Genomic DNA, 17,711 nt, shown 5'->3' on the forward strand with positions numbered 1-17,711 from the left:
GTACGTGGTCGGATTGTGGTCTAATAACTCAATCTTCTCTTCTCATACCTCTCGTTCACTATACCGGTCCAAAGTCTATATATATATATATATATATATATATATATATCAACCTCTATATATATATATATCAACCTCTGTACTCTACATAGTCACCTAATAACTCAGTCTCCTCATGTCCTGCTTTCTCTCTCGCTCTCCTCTTCCTGCTCTCTTTCTCTCTCCTCTTCCTGCAGTGCATTTGTCATGGACGAGTTCAAGAGGAAGTACTCTAACGAGGACACGCTGACTGTAGCCGTGCCCCACTTCTGGGAACACTTTGACAAGGAGGGCTACTCTATCTGGTACGGCGAGTACAAATTCCCCGAGGAGCTTACCATGACCTTCATGAGCTGCAACCTCATCATGGGTGAGATACCTACCACAGCCGTCCATAGGCTCTACACCCACAGAGACACACAGCCACCCACAGATCCACACAGCCGTCCATAGACTCTACACCCACAGATCCACACAGCCACCCACAGATCCACACAGCCGTCCATAGGCTCTACACCCACAGAGACACACAGCCACCCACAGATCCACACAGCCGTCCATAGGCTCTACACCCACAGAGACACACAGCCGTCCATAGGCTCTACACCCACAGAGACACACAGCCACCCACAGATCCACACAGCCGTCCATAGACTCTACACCCACAGAGACACACAGCCGTCCATAGGCTCTACACCCACAGAGCCACACAGCCGTCCATAGGCTCTACACCCACAGAGCCACACAGCCGTCCATAGGCTCTACTCACACAGAGACACACAGCCGTCCATAGGCTCTACTCACACAGACACACAGCAGTCCATAGGCTCTACACCCACAGACACACAGCAGTCCATAGGCTCTACTCACACAGACACACAGCCGTCCATAGACTCTACACCCACAGAGACACACAGCCGTCCATGGGCTCTACACCCACAGAGCCACACAGCCGTCCATAGGCTCTACTCACACAGAGACACACAGCCGTCCATAGGCTCTAGACACACAGCAGTCCATAGGCTCTACACCCACAGAGCCACACAGCCGTCCATAGGCTTCACACGCACCAGACTCCCAAATGAATCATTTAGAAAGTAGTGACACATGCACTTCATACTGTTAAGCTACAGTTATGTAGACGCTGACTCAACAGTAAATTTCAAGTCCATCTCAATTAACACGCAGCGTGACGGCCATGTATTTAGAGTCAAGGATTCCACGTGTATCGATCATTGTCACAAAAAAAAACAATGTCGGGAGTCTTGAGGGTGTAAAAATGCCGGTGTTCTGAGAGCGGCTTCATCTTTCAGGAATGTTCCAGCGACTCGACAAACTCCGCAAGAACGGCTTTGCCAGCGTGATCCTGTTCGGAGGGAACAACGACAGTAGCATTTCTGGTATCTGGATCTTTAGGGGACAGGACTTGGCTTTCACTGTGAGTTGCTGATTCCCCTTGGGGTGGAAGGACATTTTTACTAGGCCATTCTGGTCTGTTATTCGCCCTGGGAATAATAAAGTTGACTAAACTGAGCACTTTTGGAGAGACACTGGGGGACTGGTTTCCCAGACATAGATTAAGTGTAGTCCAGGACAACAACAACAAAATTATTTTAGTTCTGGACTAAACTTAATGTGTCTGGGAAACTGGTCCTAGGGGTTGAATTGAAAATGTGCTCTTGGAGATCTCTGTGTGTGCACATTTTGTGTGTACATATATACATACATACGAGTGACTTGGTTGATCTTGTTATAGTCTCACCAAGCATTGATAAACCCAACAAGTTACTTCTTCTCTCCCAATATTGGGGATATCGTTAATTCAATGATTGTGTGCTTGCGTTTAGTTGACCACTTATCTCTCCCTCCTGTGTAGCTGTCTGATGACTGGCAGATTGATTACGAGTCGTACGCCTGGCGCAAACTGGACCCCGACAGCGACGAAACCAAGACCATGGTCAAGGAGTACTTTGCTTGGGAGGGAGAGTTCAAACATGTGGGAAAACCCTTTAACCAGGGCAAGTGTTTCAAGTGAGCAGCGTGTAGGATGATGGCACCATGACCCCTATACGTCCGACCGCTATACATCAACACCTTAACCTAAAGGACATTCAAACACCTTGAAACTGCACTTGGACCTTCTCAAACTGATCTTCAGTTGGAGTGGATTGTTATCGCGATGGTTCAACAAAAGTACTTGTTTTGAGTTGACAAATAAACATGTTTTCCACAATGCCATTTTTTTGGGGGGGGGGGGTTTGTTTTTTGTAAAATAATTCCCGTCAAAAAAAAAGGAATGGTAGATTTCTTGACTCTTTCTGTTGTTTTGTGGCCTTGAGTTGTGGTCCCCTCACCTCTTGAGCCTGAATCTCTTCTCAGTTCAGAGTGCCAGTCTGTTTGAGCCATTATACCGACTACCTTGTCAGTCAGTCATTGTCATGTTTGGCTTAACAATGAGCAATGGAATTGGCACAAACCGATCTGGGACCAGGCTAATTCGGTTAAAATATTCAGGAATGTTATTGTTTTGGTGTATCTATCATGGAGCTGAAATCTGGACATGGAGTAAAAAATAATTAAATGGCTGCCCATGAAATACTTGGTTGTGTACATTATAGTCTTAATGTGGTGGAAAATAAATACATTTTAACATCTACAGTCTAAACATCTACAGCCTCACTGCCCTTCCTCAGCCTTGCGACTCTCCCGCCCCTCCCTCAGCCTCACTGCCCTCCCTCAGCCTCGCGACTCTCCCGCCCCTCCCTCTGCCTCACTGCCCTCTAGCCTCGCGACTCTCCCGCCCCTCCCTCAGCCTCGCGACTCTCCCGCCCCTCCCCTAGCCTCGCGAGTCTCCCGCCCCTCCCTCAGCCTCGCGAGTCTCCCGCCCCTCCCTCAGCCTCGCGACTCTCCCGCCCCTTCCCTCAGCCTTGCGAGTCAGTGCATACAGTGTCTGTATCCCAAATGGTACACTATTCCGTATAAAGGGCAAATGGTACACTATTCCGTATAAAGGGTGAGTAAATTGTGTCCTGTATATAATCATAGTAAATAGAGTACCACAGGTACGAGTCATAATACCCATAAAACCTAGCGGTCAAACAGGGAAATGGTTCCAATAGTTTTTCCACCAGTCATTTTTCCTATAGGGGATATTTAAAACATTTAAATAAGGCCTGTGCTTCGTGTGGGCTTATCCTGATGTGACATTTTGATGTCCGTGTAAATCTCAGACAAGGTGACTGTTATCAATATATTTACCCCCCCCCCCCCTCAATAAGGACATGCCAATTATCTGCTATGGTAGCTATCATGAACTACAAATGCCTCATCTGGACGAGACTGTCGCCATTGAGGCAAAACTAAGAATTTCTGGATTAACTAATGAATAAATTGGTTACATCGTCTATAAATGGACAATTTTGTGAACTGTCTTGTGTACATTTTCAATTGACACTATTTGATAGCAACGGTGTCCGCTAGAGATGACGTACACGGAGCTTGCAGGGATTTGTAGTTTTACGTGTCTACTTTTTTTATGCTAATTAGCATTTTCTAACCCGTGTGTAAAATAGAGCCAATTATATTGATAAATCAGCTTGTCCGAGAGATTCACACGGCCCTCAAAACATCACGCCAGGGTAAACCTGTCCCATGGGGGGCAAAACTAGTGGATAAATGATGGGAACCATTTCCCTGTTTGACCACTAGGGTTTATGGGTATTATGACACCCCCACTTTGGGGCTCTAGAACAGCCTTTTTCATAATGAATGAGAATATTTGCATATGATTTCATTTGTATACAGTTTATGTGCTCTATGAAATTGGAAAATATTTAGATTTTGCCATTTTGAATAATGTTCTTAGTAACATAAGAACAAGTAAAGTCTGGAGCTAGTTGCAAAACAAAGCCTACAAAATGGCAGCTTTGGTATTTCAATGAGAAATATATATTTTTTTTGGGGGGGGGGGGGGGGGGGTGAATATGGTGATGGTGCAGTATTGTCTTTGTCCTCCAGGGGACGTACAAACCCTTGGAATAGATACAGTATTTCTGAACAAGGGTGGAATGGAAAAAAGACTCGTGTTCTCCAGGAAACAAAGACGTGCAACAAATGGGATAATGTTTTCACCCGGGGCCTGTTTACAAGGTACAGTTTAAGCCTAGCCCTATACTAAAAAAAAATAATGTTCAATGAAGATTCTCCATGGGAAGTGTTTCTTAAATCTGTGTTTGAGAAACCAGCTCTCAAATGGGTTATGGTTTACATTCTCAAATGTATTTTACAATCGACAAACAGCAATAAAATCTTAGTGGCCAGGAAAAACTCCCCAGAAGAAAGGAACGATGCTTTTGGTAATTCAGATCCAGAACGAGCGCTGACCTCCGGGGATGCGTGCATTTATCAGATCCAAAACCCATGCGGGCCAATGCGTTTTATTTTAACGCAAGTCAGTTAAGAACAAATTCTTATTTATAACGACGGCCTAGGAACAGTGGGTGCCCCTGAACCTGCATGGTTCAGGGGCAGAACGACAGATTATTTACTTCGTCAGCTCGGGGATTTGATCTTGCAACCTTTCGGTTACAGACACCGACGCTCTAACCACTAGTTAGAGCCATCATGTCACTAGCATTGAATGTAAATAGTTTACTATGACAAAGAACGGGAGATGAAAGCAGCAACCAGGAGAACCAGCATGGGATGGAACGAGATTGAGAAGACAGAGCAGAGTGCGAGAGGGAGAGGAGTCATCAATGGCCTATTCCCCCTGGGGAGAGATGGGCATAAGTCATTTAAACTGGGGGAGGGGAGGGGGGGCTTTTTTTTCCTAATCTAATGCATTAACTGCTCATAGTCTACAGTCAAATTCCTCAGGCATGTCGTTCAATCAATCATCTGAGCATACAGTCTCTGTTGTCCATAGAAGGGGGTGGCCTTTTTTTCGTTAATCAGTCAACACTCAAGTATAACCCACTTCACAACCAGACCGACCACTGATCAGTTAACCAGCTTCCTATAACATGGTCATGAAAAGAGGAACACGCAAAACATCCTTTGCATATGTTGCATTTTGTCAAGACCTCAGGCTTCACTGGCAGTGTTTTTCAATGCATTTTTATTTTTTTTACCAGACCAACAACATGTGTGACAGTTTTTCCTTTTTGCTAGCTGACGAGATGAAATGCTCTTCTAGTTATTATGAGAAGTATTACTGTAATGAAAATTCCAGATAGTCTGCATAATTAAATAGCATTCAGCTCAGACACCCATACATACCCAGCAAGACATGCCACCAGCCGGTGTCTTCACAGTTTCCCGAATTCACCGCAACACACAGTATTACGCAGAGCCATGAACGCAAGGAACTCCCTCCTGTCTCCAATTATTCAAGCTAAACAAACACTCACAAACACACAGAAGTGCACAGACACATTATTGTTTGTACGTTGTTGCATTTTACATTTATGTGACTGTCCTTTTCTATCGCTAGCTAGGTTTACATCCAATTTGGGACAGATTTTTATGCAGATATTCTAAAACAATATGCGCATTTTCCAACCATGTTTCCATCAAACTGGTTTATTGCGAATCAAAGGTTGTGTGTGATGAGGTAGTGCATATAACAATAACTTTTGCGGTTAAATTCCCATGTACCGAATGAAAAATACAAGTTACTTGGGTTTCCATCGCACTTTCAACTATACTGATGGTTTTGTCTCAAACTGTTGCGTTATATAGCGAATGTTTTGCTGCAAAAGGTACAGTGATTGGACTGCTGAGGACTGGGTTAAAGTAATTTTCTCTGATGAATCCCCTTTCCGATTGTTTGGGGCATCCGGAAAAAAACTTGTCCGGAGAAGACAAGGTGAGTCCTGTGTCATGCCAACAGTAAAGCATCCTGAGACCATTCATGTGTGGGGTAGCTTCTCAGCCAAGGGAGTGGGCTCACTCACAATTTTGCCTAAGAACACAGCCATGAATAAAGAATGGTACCAACGCATCCTCCGAGAGCAACTTCTCCCAACCATCTAGGTCCATGGCCAGGAAACTCCCCAGCCCTTAATCCCATTGAGAACTTGTGGTCAAACCTCAAGAGGTGGGTGGACAAACAAAAACCCACAAATTCTAACAAACTCCAAGCACTGATTATACAAGAATGGGCTGCCATCAGTCAGGATGTGGCCCAGAAGTTAATTGACAGCATGCCAGGGTGGATTGCAGAGGTCTTGAAAAATAAGTGTCAACACTGCAAATATTGACTCTTTGCATCAACTTCATATAATTGCCTTTTACACTCATGAAATGCTTGTATTCCATTGTAACATCGGACAAAACATTTTATCTAAAGACACTGAAGCAGCAAATTTTGTGAAAATCAATATTTGTGTCATTCTCAAAATGTTTGGTTCACGACTGTGCAGTGTGGGATTATTATGGATGAGAGCGATATTACTTCATTTTGTCGAACGGCAGCCAATCATCGATGATCATGTCACCAGAATATGACCCTGGATATTTATTGGAGAGGAGCATCAAGCTTATCACCGGGCACTTTCACCACCCTGGGAAATTCCTCATCATTTATTTCATCTGTATACCTAATAAACTGCATGATTTCCCGAGTCGTAATGGGAGGAGCACACAACAGATCATCGCGTGGTGCCAGTTTACTGCGATATCATCAAATTTATTTATTTATCAAGCCCTTCTTACATCAGCTGATATCTCAAAGTGCTGTACAGAAACCCAGCCTAAAACCCCCAAACAGCAAGCAATGCAGGTGTAGAAGCACGGTGGCTAGGAAAAACTCCCTAGAAAGGCCAAAACCTAGGAAGAAACCTAGAGAGGAACCAGACTATGAGGGGTGGCCAGTCCTCTTCTGGCTGTGCCGGGTGGAGATTATAACAGAACATGGCCGAGATGTTCAAATGTTCATAGATGACCAGCATGGTCAAATAATAATAACCACAGTGGTTGTAGAGGGTGCAACAGATTTAGCACCTCCGGAGTAAATGTCGGGTTGGATTTTCATAGCCGATCATTCAGAGAGTTTCTACCACTCCTGCTGTCTCTAGAGAGTTGAAAACAGCAGGTCGGGGACAAGGTAGCACGTCCGGTGACCAGGTCAGGATTCCATAGCCGCAGGCAGAACAATTGAAACTGGAGCAGCAGCACGGCCAGGTGGACTGGGGACAGCAAGGAGTCATCAGGCCAGGTAATCCTGAAGCATGGTCCTAGGGATATGGTCATTATATCAATATTTGCTCATAGAGGTGTTTCCACCTACCATTTGTCACATAATTAATTTCACTGATATAAATAATCTCGCTCTTATCCATAATAATCTAATCATGTAGGCTATAGCTGTGTTCTGGCCAACTGCTTGCTGGAACACAGGTTCCAATACCAGAGAGCACAGTCGCTACATAGCGCAAAATTTTACCATCAGTAGAGTTGAAAATACCATGGAAACCCATTGTTTGTTCGGTACATGGGGATTTACCCCTCCACACACACACGTATGTGTATATGTCATCACGCACAGCCTTATATCTGCAACAAGACAATTTGACAGAAACGTCTCTTTTTAGAAAATGCATTTATAGTTTTTTTTAATGTGGAGTTTAGAATATTTGCATAAAAATCTGTGTACCAGTGGTTTGTTACTTGTCATGTTTTATGTAGGTTTTTTTTTTTTTGACCCCAGGATGAATAGCTGCTGCCTCTCCAAAAGCTAATGGGGATCCAAATAAACAAATAGGTAGTACTGGTAGGCCACAAGATCTCCACCTGACCTGGGTCTTATACATTAGTGCGCAGCAAACGTCTTGCAACAAAAAAAAGTTAGTCTTAGTCCCTCCCCGTTTGTCTGTTTTCCTCAGTTTGGTGCCTAGTGAATACCACCCAGGTTGACTACATGAACTCTGCCCGAACCTGGCCCTTATACCTGCCTGCTACAGGCTCTGAGCCCCACCACGCCCGAACCTGGCCCTTATACCTGCCTGCTACAGGCTCTGAGCCCCACCACGCCCGAACCTGGCCCTTATACCTGCCTGCTACAGGCTCTGAGCCCCACCACGCCCGAACCTGGCCCTTATACCTGCCTGCTACAGGCTCTGAGCCCCACCACGCCCGAACCTGCCTTTGCTTTGATGCAACCTCTGTCCTGTGTGCCAACCTCAGCCACATTAAGTTCCCTTCCAATAATCAATCTGCGTCTCCAATGGCTCTCTACACCCTTTATAGTGGACTTCTTTTGACCAGAACCTTACTGACCCAACGTAGTTCTTTTACTCCTTTCATTACAATAGGCTGGTGACTCGGAGCCGAGTTCAACTATTGTTGACATTAATGTATTCCCAATGGGACCGTGAAGAATGAACTGAGTTTATATTGAGGACGGTAATCTGTCTTGGCAAAGGACAACTGACTGACACTTTATGAAGTGTAGTGGGTAATGCCTGGTTCCGTTTGGCAGTGTAGTGGGTAATGCCTGGTTCCGTTTGGCAGTGTAGTGGGTAATGCCTGGTTCCGTTTGGCAGTGTAGTGGGTAATGCCTGGTTCCGTTTGGCAGTGTAGTGGGTAATGCCTGGTTCCGTTTGGCAGTGTAGTGGGTAATGCCTGGTTCCGTTTGGCAGTGTAGTGGGTAATGCCTGGTTCCGTTTGGCAGTGTAGTGGGTTATGCCTGGTTCCGTTTGGCAGTTTAGTGGGTTATGCTTGGTTCCGTTTGGCAGTGCAGTGGGTAATGCCTGGTTCCGTTTGGCAGTGCAGTGGGTAATGCCTGGTTCCGTTTGGCAGTTTAGTGGGTAATGCTTGGTTCCGTTTGGCAGTGCAGTGGGTAATGCCTGGTTCCGTTTGGCAATTTAGTGGGTAATGCCTGGTTCCGTTTGGCAGTTTAGTGGGTAATGCCTGGTTCCGTGTGACAGTGTAGTGGGTAATGCTTGGTTCCATTTGGCAGTGCAGTGGGTAATGCCTGGTTCCGTTTGGCAGTGTAGTGGGTTATGCCTGGTTCCGTTTGGCAGTGTAGTGGGTAATGCTTTGTTCCGTTTGGCAGTGCCGTGGGTAATGCCTGGTTCCGTTTGGCAATTTAGTGGGTAATGCCTGGTTCCGTTTGGCAGTTTAGTGGGTAATGCCTGGTTCCGTTTGGCAGTTTAGTGGGTAATGCCTGGTTCCGTTTGGCAGTGTAGTGGGTAATGCCTGGTTCCGTTTGACAGTGTAGCGGGTAATGCCTGGTTCCGTTTGGCAGTGTAGTGGGTAATGCCTGGTTCCGTTTGACAGTGTAGCGGGTAATGCCTGGTTCCGTTTGGCAGTTTAGTGGGTAATGCCTGGTTCCGTGTGACAGTGTAGTGGGTAATGCTTGGTTCCGTTTGGCAGTTTAGTGGGTAATGCCTGGTTCCGTTTGGCAGTGTAGTGGGTAATGCCTGGTTCCGTTTGACAGTGTAGCGGGTTATGCCTGGTTACATTTGGCGATTGATTGATTGCTGTGCAAAGAGTGCTGTACAAATCCATTTTGATTGAAATTGATTGAATGTCTTTATTCCGCGAAGATGATTAATAATCATACAAATGAATGTCAATAAGACAGGACTGAACTGTAGGCTAACAGTTCAGTGCCTGCATACAGTGGGGCAAAAAAGTATTTAGTCAGCCACCAATTGTGCAAGTTCTCCCACTTAAAAAGATGAGAGAGGCCTTTAGGGTTAGGGTTAGGGTTAGGGTTAGGGTTAGGGTTTCATTATAGGTACACTTCAACTATGACAGACAAAATGAGAAAAAAAAATCCAGAAAATCACATTGTAGGATTTTTAATGAATTTATTTGCAAATTATGGTGATGATGTTGGAGGAAATAGGAACAAAATAATCTATACAACAGTAAAACGAGTCCTATATCAACATAACCTGAAAGGCCGCTCAGCAATGAAGAAGCCACTGCTCCAAAACCGCCATAAAAAAACAGACTATGGTTTGCAACTGCACATGGGGACAAAGATCGTACTTTTTGGAGAAATGTCCTCTGGTCTGAAGAAACAAAAAACAAAAATATAACTTTTGACCATCGTTATGTTTGGAGGAAAAACGGGGAGGATTGCAAGCTGAAGAACACCATCCCAACGGTGAAGCACGGGTTGGCAGCATCATGTTGTGGGAGTGCTTTGCTGCAGGAGGGATTGGTGCACTTCACACAATAGATGGCATCATGAGGGAGGAAAATAATGTGGATATATTGAAGCAACATCTTAAAGCTTGGTCACAAATGGGTCTTCCAAATGGACAATGACCCCAAGCATACTTCCAAAGTTGTGGCAAAACGGCTTAAGGACAACAAAGTCAAGGTATTGGAGTGGCCATAACAAAGCCATGACCTCAATCCTATAGAAAATGTATGGGCAGACCTGAAAAAACGTGTGCAAGCAAGGAGGCCTCTGTCAGGAGGAATGGGCCAAAATTCACCCAACTTATTGTGGGAAGCTTGTGGAAGGCTTCCCAAAATGTTTGACCCAAGTTAAACAATTTAATGGCAATGCTACCAAATACTAATTGAGTGTATGTAAACTTCTGACCCACTGGGAATGTGATGAAAGAAATAAAAGCTTAAATAAATAATTCTCTCTACTATTATTCTGACATTTCACATTCTTAAAATAAAGTGGTAATCCAAACTGACCTACGACAGGGCATTTTTACTAGGTTTAAATGTCAGGAATTGTGAAAAACTAGAGTTTAAATGTATTTGGCTAAGGTGTATGTTAACTTCTGACTACAACTTTATCAATACATACACACTAACTATCTTGGGCAAATATGGGAGAGGCGTTTTGCTGTGAGGTGTTGCTTTATCTGTTTTTTTGAAACCAGGTTTGCAGTTTATTTGAGCGATATGAGATGGGAAGGGAGTTCCATGCAATAATGGCTCTATACAGTGCCGTGAAAAAGTATCTGCCCCCTTCCTGATTTCTTATTTTTTTTGCACATTTGTCACACTTAAATGTTTCAAATCATCAAACAAATGTTAATATTACACAAAGATAACCCAAGGCAACACAAAATGCATTTTTTGAGTTATAATATTATTTATTAAGGGAAAAAAAGCTATCCGAACCATCATGGCCCTATGTGACAAAGTAATTGCCCCCCCCCCCCCTTGTTAAATCATGAATTTACTGTGGTTAATCACATTTTTTGGGAAGCTGAGTTCAATTTCACTAGTCACACTCAGGCCTGATTACTGCCAGACCTGTTGAACCAAGAACCTGTCTGACAAAGGGAAGTAGGCCAAAAGATCTCAAAAAGCAAGACATCATGCCCCAATCCAAAGAAACGTAGGAACAGATGAGAAACAAAGTAATTGAAATTTATCAGTCTGGAAAGGGTTCCGAGGCCATTTCTAAAGGTCTGGGACTCCAGTGAACCACAGTGAGAGCCATTATCCACAAATGGAGAACATTTGGAACAGTGGTGAACCTTCCCAGGAGTGGCCGGCCGACAAAAATGACCTCAAGAGCGCAGCGATGACTCGTCCAAGAGGTCACAAAAGAACCCACAACATCTAAAGAACTGCAGTTCTCACTTGCCTCAGTTAAGGTCAGTGTTCATGAGTCAACCATAAGAAAGAGATTGGGCAAAAAATGGCATCCATGGCAGGGTTCCAAGGCGAAAACCACTGCTGACCAAAAATAACATAAAGGCTCGTCTCACTTTTGGCAAAAAACATCTTGATGATCCCCAAGACTTTTGGCAAAATATTCTGTGGACTGACGAGACAAAAGTTTAACTTTTTGGAAGGTGTGCGTCCCGTTTCATCTGGCGTAAAAGTAACACAGCGTTTCAGAAACAGAACATCATACCAACAGTCAAATGTGGTGGTGGTAGTGTGATGGTCTGGGGCTGCTTTGCTGCTTCAGGACCTGGACGACTTGCTGTGATCGATGGAACCAGGAATTCTGCTCTCTACCAAAAAATCCTGAAGGAGAATGTCCAGTCATCAGTTCCTGAGCTCAAGCTGAAGCGTGAATTCTGCTCTCTACCAAAAAATCCTGAAGGAGAATATCCAGTCATCAGTTCCTAAACTCAAGCTGAAGCGTGAATTCTGCTCTCTACCAAAAAATCCTGAAGGAGAATGTCCGGCCATCAGTTCATGACCTCAAGCTGAAGCGCACTTGGGTTTTGCAGCAGGACAATGATCCAAAACACACCAGCAAGTCCACCTCTGAATGGCTTAAAAAAACAAAATGAAGGTTTTGGAGTGGCCTAGTCAATGTCCGGACTTGAATCCGATCAAGATGCTGTGGCGTGACCTTAAAAAGGCGGTTCATGCTCGAAAACCCTCCAATGTGGCTGAATTAAAACAATTCTGCAAAGAAGAGTGGGCCAAAATTCCTCCACAGCGATGTGAAAGACTAATTTCCAGTCATCTCAAATGCTTGATTGCAGTTGTTGCTGCTGAGGTTGGCACAACCAGTTATTAGATTTAGGGGGCAATTACTTTTTCACATAGGGCCATGAAGGTTAAGATAGCTTCTTTCTCCTCGTAATAAATCAAATCATCACTTAAAAATTGTGTTTTGTGTTGACTTGGGTGATGTTTGTGTAATATTAACATTTGTTTGATGATCTGAAACATTTAAATGTGACAAATGTGCAAAAAAGAAGAAATCAGGAAGGGGATAAATACTTTTTCAGAGCACTGTATAATACTCTACACTTTCTTGACTTTGTTCTGGATTTGGGGACTGTGAAAAGACCCCTGGTGGCATGTCTGATGGGATAAGTGTGTGTGTCAGTGCTGAGTACAAGTTAACTATGCAAACAATTTGTAATTTTCAAACACATTGTTTCTTATAAAAAGAAGAAGTGATGCAGTCAGTCTCTCCTCAACTCTTAACCAAGAGAGACTGGCAGCATAGTATTTATATCAGCCCTCTGATTACAATGAAGAGCAAAACGTGCTGCTCTGTTCTGAGCCAGCTGCAGCTTAACTAGGTCTTTCCTTGCAGCACTGGACCACACGACTGGACAATAATCAAGATAAGACAAAACTAGAGCCTGCAGGACTTGCTTTTTTGGAGTGTGGTGTCAGAAAAGCAGAGCATCTCTTAATTACGGATAGACCCCTCCTCATCTTGACAACCATTGAATCTACAGGGCATTCAGAAGGTATTCAGACCCTCTTGACTATTTCCAAATGTTGTGACGTTACAGCTTTATTCTAAAATTGATTAAAGAAATGTTTTCCCTCATCAATCTACACACAATACCCCATAATGACCAAGTGAAAATGGGTTTTTATACATTTTTACAAATTTATTCAAGGTAAAAAAATAGAAATACCTAATTTCATAAGTTTTCAGACCCTTTGCTATGAGATTCAGGTGTATCATGTTTCCGTTGATCATCATTGAGATGTTTCTCCAACTTGATTGGTGTCCACCTGTGGTAAATTCAATTGATTGGAGATTTTTTTTATTTTAATTTAGCTCCTTTGCACCCCATTATTTTTATTTCTACCTTGCACATTCTTCCACTGCAAATCTACCATTCCAGTGTTTTACCTGCTATATTGTATTTACTTCGCCACCATGGCCTATTTTTTGCCTTTACCTCCCTTATCTCACCTCATTTGCTCACATCGTATATAGACTTATTTTTCTACTGTATTATTGACTGTATGTTTGTTTTACTCCATGTGTAACTCTGTGTTGTTGTATGTGTCGAACTGCTTTGCTTTATCTTGGCCAGGTCGCAATTATAAATGAGAACTTGTTCTCAACTTGCCTACCTGGTTAAATAAAGGTGAAATAAAATAAAATATGTCACAGTTGATCCCACATTGGCCTGATTGGTGGATCCCACAGTCAAACCAATCCATGAGGTCGAAGGAATGGTCCTTAGAGCTCCTAGACAGGATCCACCAATCAGGCCTTTATGGAAGCCTCTCCTTAGTAAAAGGCACATGACAGCCCGCTTGGAGTTTGCCAAAAGTCACCTAAAGGACTCTCAGACAATGAGAAACAAGATTCTCTGGTCTGACGAAACCAAGATTGAACTTCTTAGTCTGAATGCCAAGCATCGCGTCTGGAGGAAACCAGCCACCGATGTTCACCTGATCAATGCCATCCCTATGGTGAAGCATGGTGGTGGATGCCTTGGGGATGTTTTTCACCACCAGGGACTAAGAGATCGAGGGAAAGATGAACGGAGCAAAATACAGAGAGATCCTTGATGAAAACCTGCTCCAGAGCACTCAGGACCTCAGACTGGGGCGACCTTCCAACAGGACAACATCCCTAAGCACACAGCCAAGACAACGCCTGAAAATAGTTGTGCAGCGACGCTCCCCATCCAACCTGACAGAGCTTGATATGATCTGCAGAGAAGAATGTCAGAAACTCCCCGACATACAGATGTGCCAAGCTTGAAGCGTCATATCCAAGAAGACTCAAGGCTGTAATCGACGCCAAAGGTGCTTCAACAAAGTACCGAGTAAAGAGTCTGAATAATTATGTGAATGTGATATTTCATGAGTAAAGGGTGTTTTATAACGGATATCTCTTTCCCTTCCGGGTGCACATCGTTTGGATGCTACAATTCATTTGTAGTGGCCGAACATGCTCAGGTAGACTATTATCTGAGTGATTTGTTTGACAGTCAGATCGAAACATCATGACTGGTTGTGTTCATGGAACATTAAAAGGTTTTTTTTTTTCACAAATATAATTTAATTTGTCTACATACTTATGGCACCTTCAAATGGGGGGGGGGGGGGGTGACTAGATACATATAGTGCTTCATTTCTAAACAGTAAAACAGATTTATGTATGAAAATACCCTCAAATAAAAGGTAACATTTTTAGATCAAACATTTGATCTGAACCCCCCCCCCCAAAAAAAATGCTGGAGTATAGAGACATATTAATAGTTTTAGCTTCACTCGTCCTAATAAATACGTAGTGGAGTGTAGATGCACACACAAGGAAAAAATCCCAACGGTTAAATATCCCAACGGTTAAATATCCCAAAGGTTAAATATCCCAACGGTTACATATCCCAAAGGTTACATATCCCAAAGGTTAAATATCCCAAAGGTTAAATATCCCAAAGGTTAAATATCCCAAAGGTTACATATCCCAAAGGTTAAATATCCCAAAGGTTAAATATCCCAAAGGTTAAATATCCCAAAGGTTAAATATCCCAAAGGTTACATATCCCAAAGGTTAAATATCCCAAAGGTTAAATATCCCAAAGGTTAAATATCCCAAAGGTTAAATATCCCAAAGGTTACATGTCCCAAAGGTTACATATCCCAAACGTTACATATCCCAAAGGTTACATATCCCAAAGGTTAAATATCCCAAAGGTTAAATATCCCAAAGGTTAAATATCCCAAAGGTTAAATATCCCAACGGTTAAATATCCCAAAGGTTAAATATCCCAAAGGTTACATATCCCAAAGGTTAAATATCCCAAAGGTTAAATATCCCAAAGGTTAAATATCCCAAAGGTTAAATATCCCAAAGGTTACATATCCCAAAGGTTAAATATCCCAAAGGTTAAATATCCCAAAGGTTAAATATCCCAAAGGTTAAATATCCCAAAGGTTACATGTCCCAAAGGTTACATATCCCAAACGTTACATATCCCAAAGGTTAAATATCCCAAAGGTTAAATATCCCAAAGGTTAAATATCCCAAAGGTTAAATATCCCAACGGTTACATATCCCAAAGGTTACATATCCCAAAGGTTAAATATCCCAAAGGTTAAATATCCCAAAGGTTAAATATCCCAAAGGTTACATATCCCAAAGGTTAAATATCCCAAAGGTTAAATATCCCAAAGGTTAAATATCCCAAAGGTTAAATATCCCAAAGGTTACATGTCCCAAAGGTTACATATCCCAAACGTTACATATCCCAAAGGTTAAATATCCCAAAGGTTAAATATCCCAAAGGTTAAATATCCCAAAGGTTAAATATCCCAAAGGTTACATGTCCCAAAGGTTACATATCCCAAAGGTTACATATCCCAAAGGTTAAATATCCCAAAGGTTAAATATCCCAAAGGTTAAATATCCCAAAGGTTAAATATCCCAAAGGTTAAATATCCCAACGGTTAAATATCCCAAAGGTTAAATATCCCAAAGGTTAAATATCCCAAAGGTTAAATATCCCAAAGGTTACATATCCCAAAGGTTAAATATCCCAAAGGTTACATATCCCAAAGGTTACATATCCCAAAGGTTAAATATCCCAAAGGTTAAATATCCCAAAGGTTAAATATCCCAACGGTTAAATATCCCAAAGGTTAAATATCCCAAAGGTTAAATATCCCAACGGTTAAATATCCCAAAGGTTAAATATCCCAAAGGTTACATATCCCAAAGGTTAAATATCCCAAAGGTTACATATCCCAAAGGTTAAATATCCCTAAGGTTACATATCCCAAAGGTTACATATCCCAAAGGTTACATATCCCAAAGGTTAAATATCCCAAAAGGCAAGTTTAACATGCTAGAATCTTTTCAACTTGACTTGTGTGCTGAGACCCACGTGATGTGTGGCTTGTGACACACACACACACACACACACACACACACACACACACACACACACACACACACACACACACACACACACACACACACACACAGAGAGTATGACAGTGGTGCCAGACCTGAGTCCTACAGCGGATGAATGACTCACTCATCCCGGCTAAAGCCTACAGTAACATAAGAAGTTGTTTACTCACACCAAATTCATTATGATAGTCACCGTAGCAACAAGAATTTGGGTGTTCCCTACATAGACAACATGCTTACCTATTCCTTGATCCCATTCCTGCAATAAGGACTGGTATTGTTGAACGGAACACCTCCCTTGCTCTAACTGTGTATAAAGCATATTGGTATGTAGAGCCATAGACCTAGAGGGAACTATGACTTGAATAGAATAGTACAAGCAGACACATTCCTAACCTCTTCAATTCCTTCAGTAAAAGTCCCGGCATTGTTGAACCGCTCCCTCTCTCTATTTATGAGAAAAACACATATTTTGATTTAGAACAACGTCTCACTACTCACCTACAGGGAACGTTGGACTGAAGAAGTACAAGATGACAGTTCAACCAGTTTATTGTAGAGTACAAACAGACAGTATTTCTATTAAGGGTTGAGACATGGCAAAGTTTCCAACACTGCACGCATTCCAAATGACATCCTGTTCCCTATATAGTGCACTGCTTTAGACCAGGACCCATAGTAGTTCCACTATATAGGGAATAGGGTGCTATTTGGGCCAGTCACCAAGCTACACCACACAGCAGCCAGAACACGCCTAGTCACCCCAGAACAAGCCTAGTCTCCCTAGAACAAGCCTAATCTCCCCGGAACAAGCCTAGTCTCCCCAGAACAAGCCTAGTCTATCCAGAACAGGCCTAGTCACCCCAGAACAAGCCTAGTCTCCCCAGAACAAGCCTAATCTCCCCAGAACAAGCCTAGTCTATCCAGAACAGGCCTAGTCTCCTCGGAAAAAGCCTAATCTCCCCAGAACAAGCCTAGTCTCCCCAGAACAAGCCTAGTCTATCCAGAACAGGCCTAGTCACCCCAGAACAAGCCTAGTCTCCCCAGAACAAGCCTAGTCTCCCCAGAACAAGCCTAGTCTATCCAGAACAGG

At 43.0% G+C, this 17,711-nt stretch overlaps 1 protein-coding gene across 1 annotated transcript in view; it reads left to right on the forward strand.

Moving 5' to 3' along the window:
- Positions 1–2,637, forward strand: part of LOC110504494 (elongation factor 1-gamma) — a 32,206-nt gene extending 29,569 nt beyond the window's left edge. Inside the window, exons 9-11 of the mRNA XM_021583249.2 lie at positions 237–409; positions 1,353–1,477; positions 1,916–2,637. Coding sequence (XP_021438924.1) covers positions 237–409; positions 1,353–1,477; positions 1,916–2,074 — 457 coding nt within the window. The 3' untranslated portion in view covers positions 2,075–2,637. The remainder of the gene's footprint in view (positions 1–236; positions 410–1,352; positions 1,478–1,915) is intronic.
- Positions 2,638–17,711: the final 15,074 nt, after the last annotated feature.

This window comes from Oncorhynchus mykiss, chromosome 31, assembly GCF_013265735.2.
Source record: "Oncorhynchus mykiss isolate Arlee chromosome 31, USDA_OmykA_1.1, whole genome shotgun sequence".
NCBI lineage: Eukaryota > Metazoa > Chordata > Actinopteri > Salmoniformes > Salmonidae > Oncorhynchus > Oncorhynchus mykiss.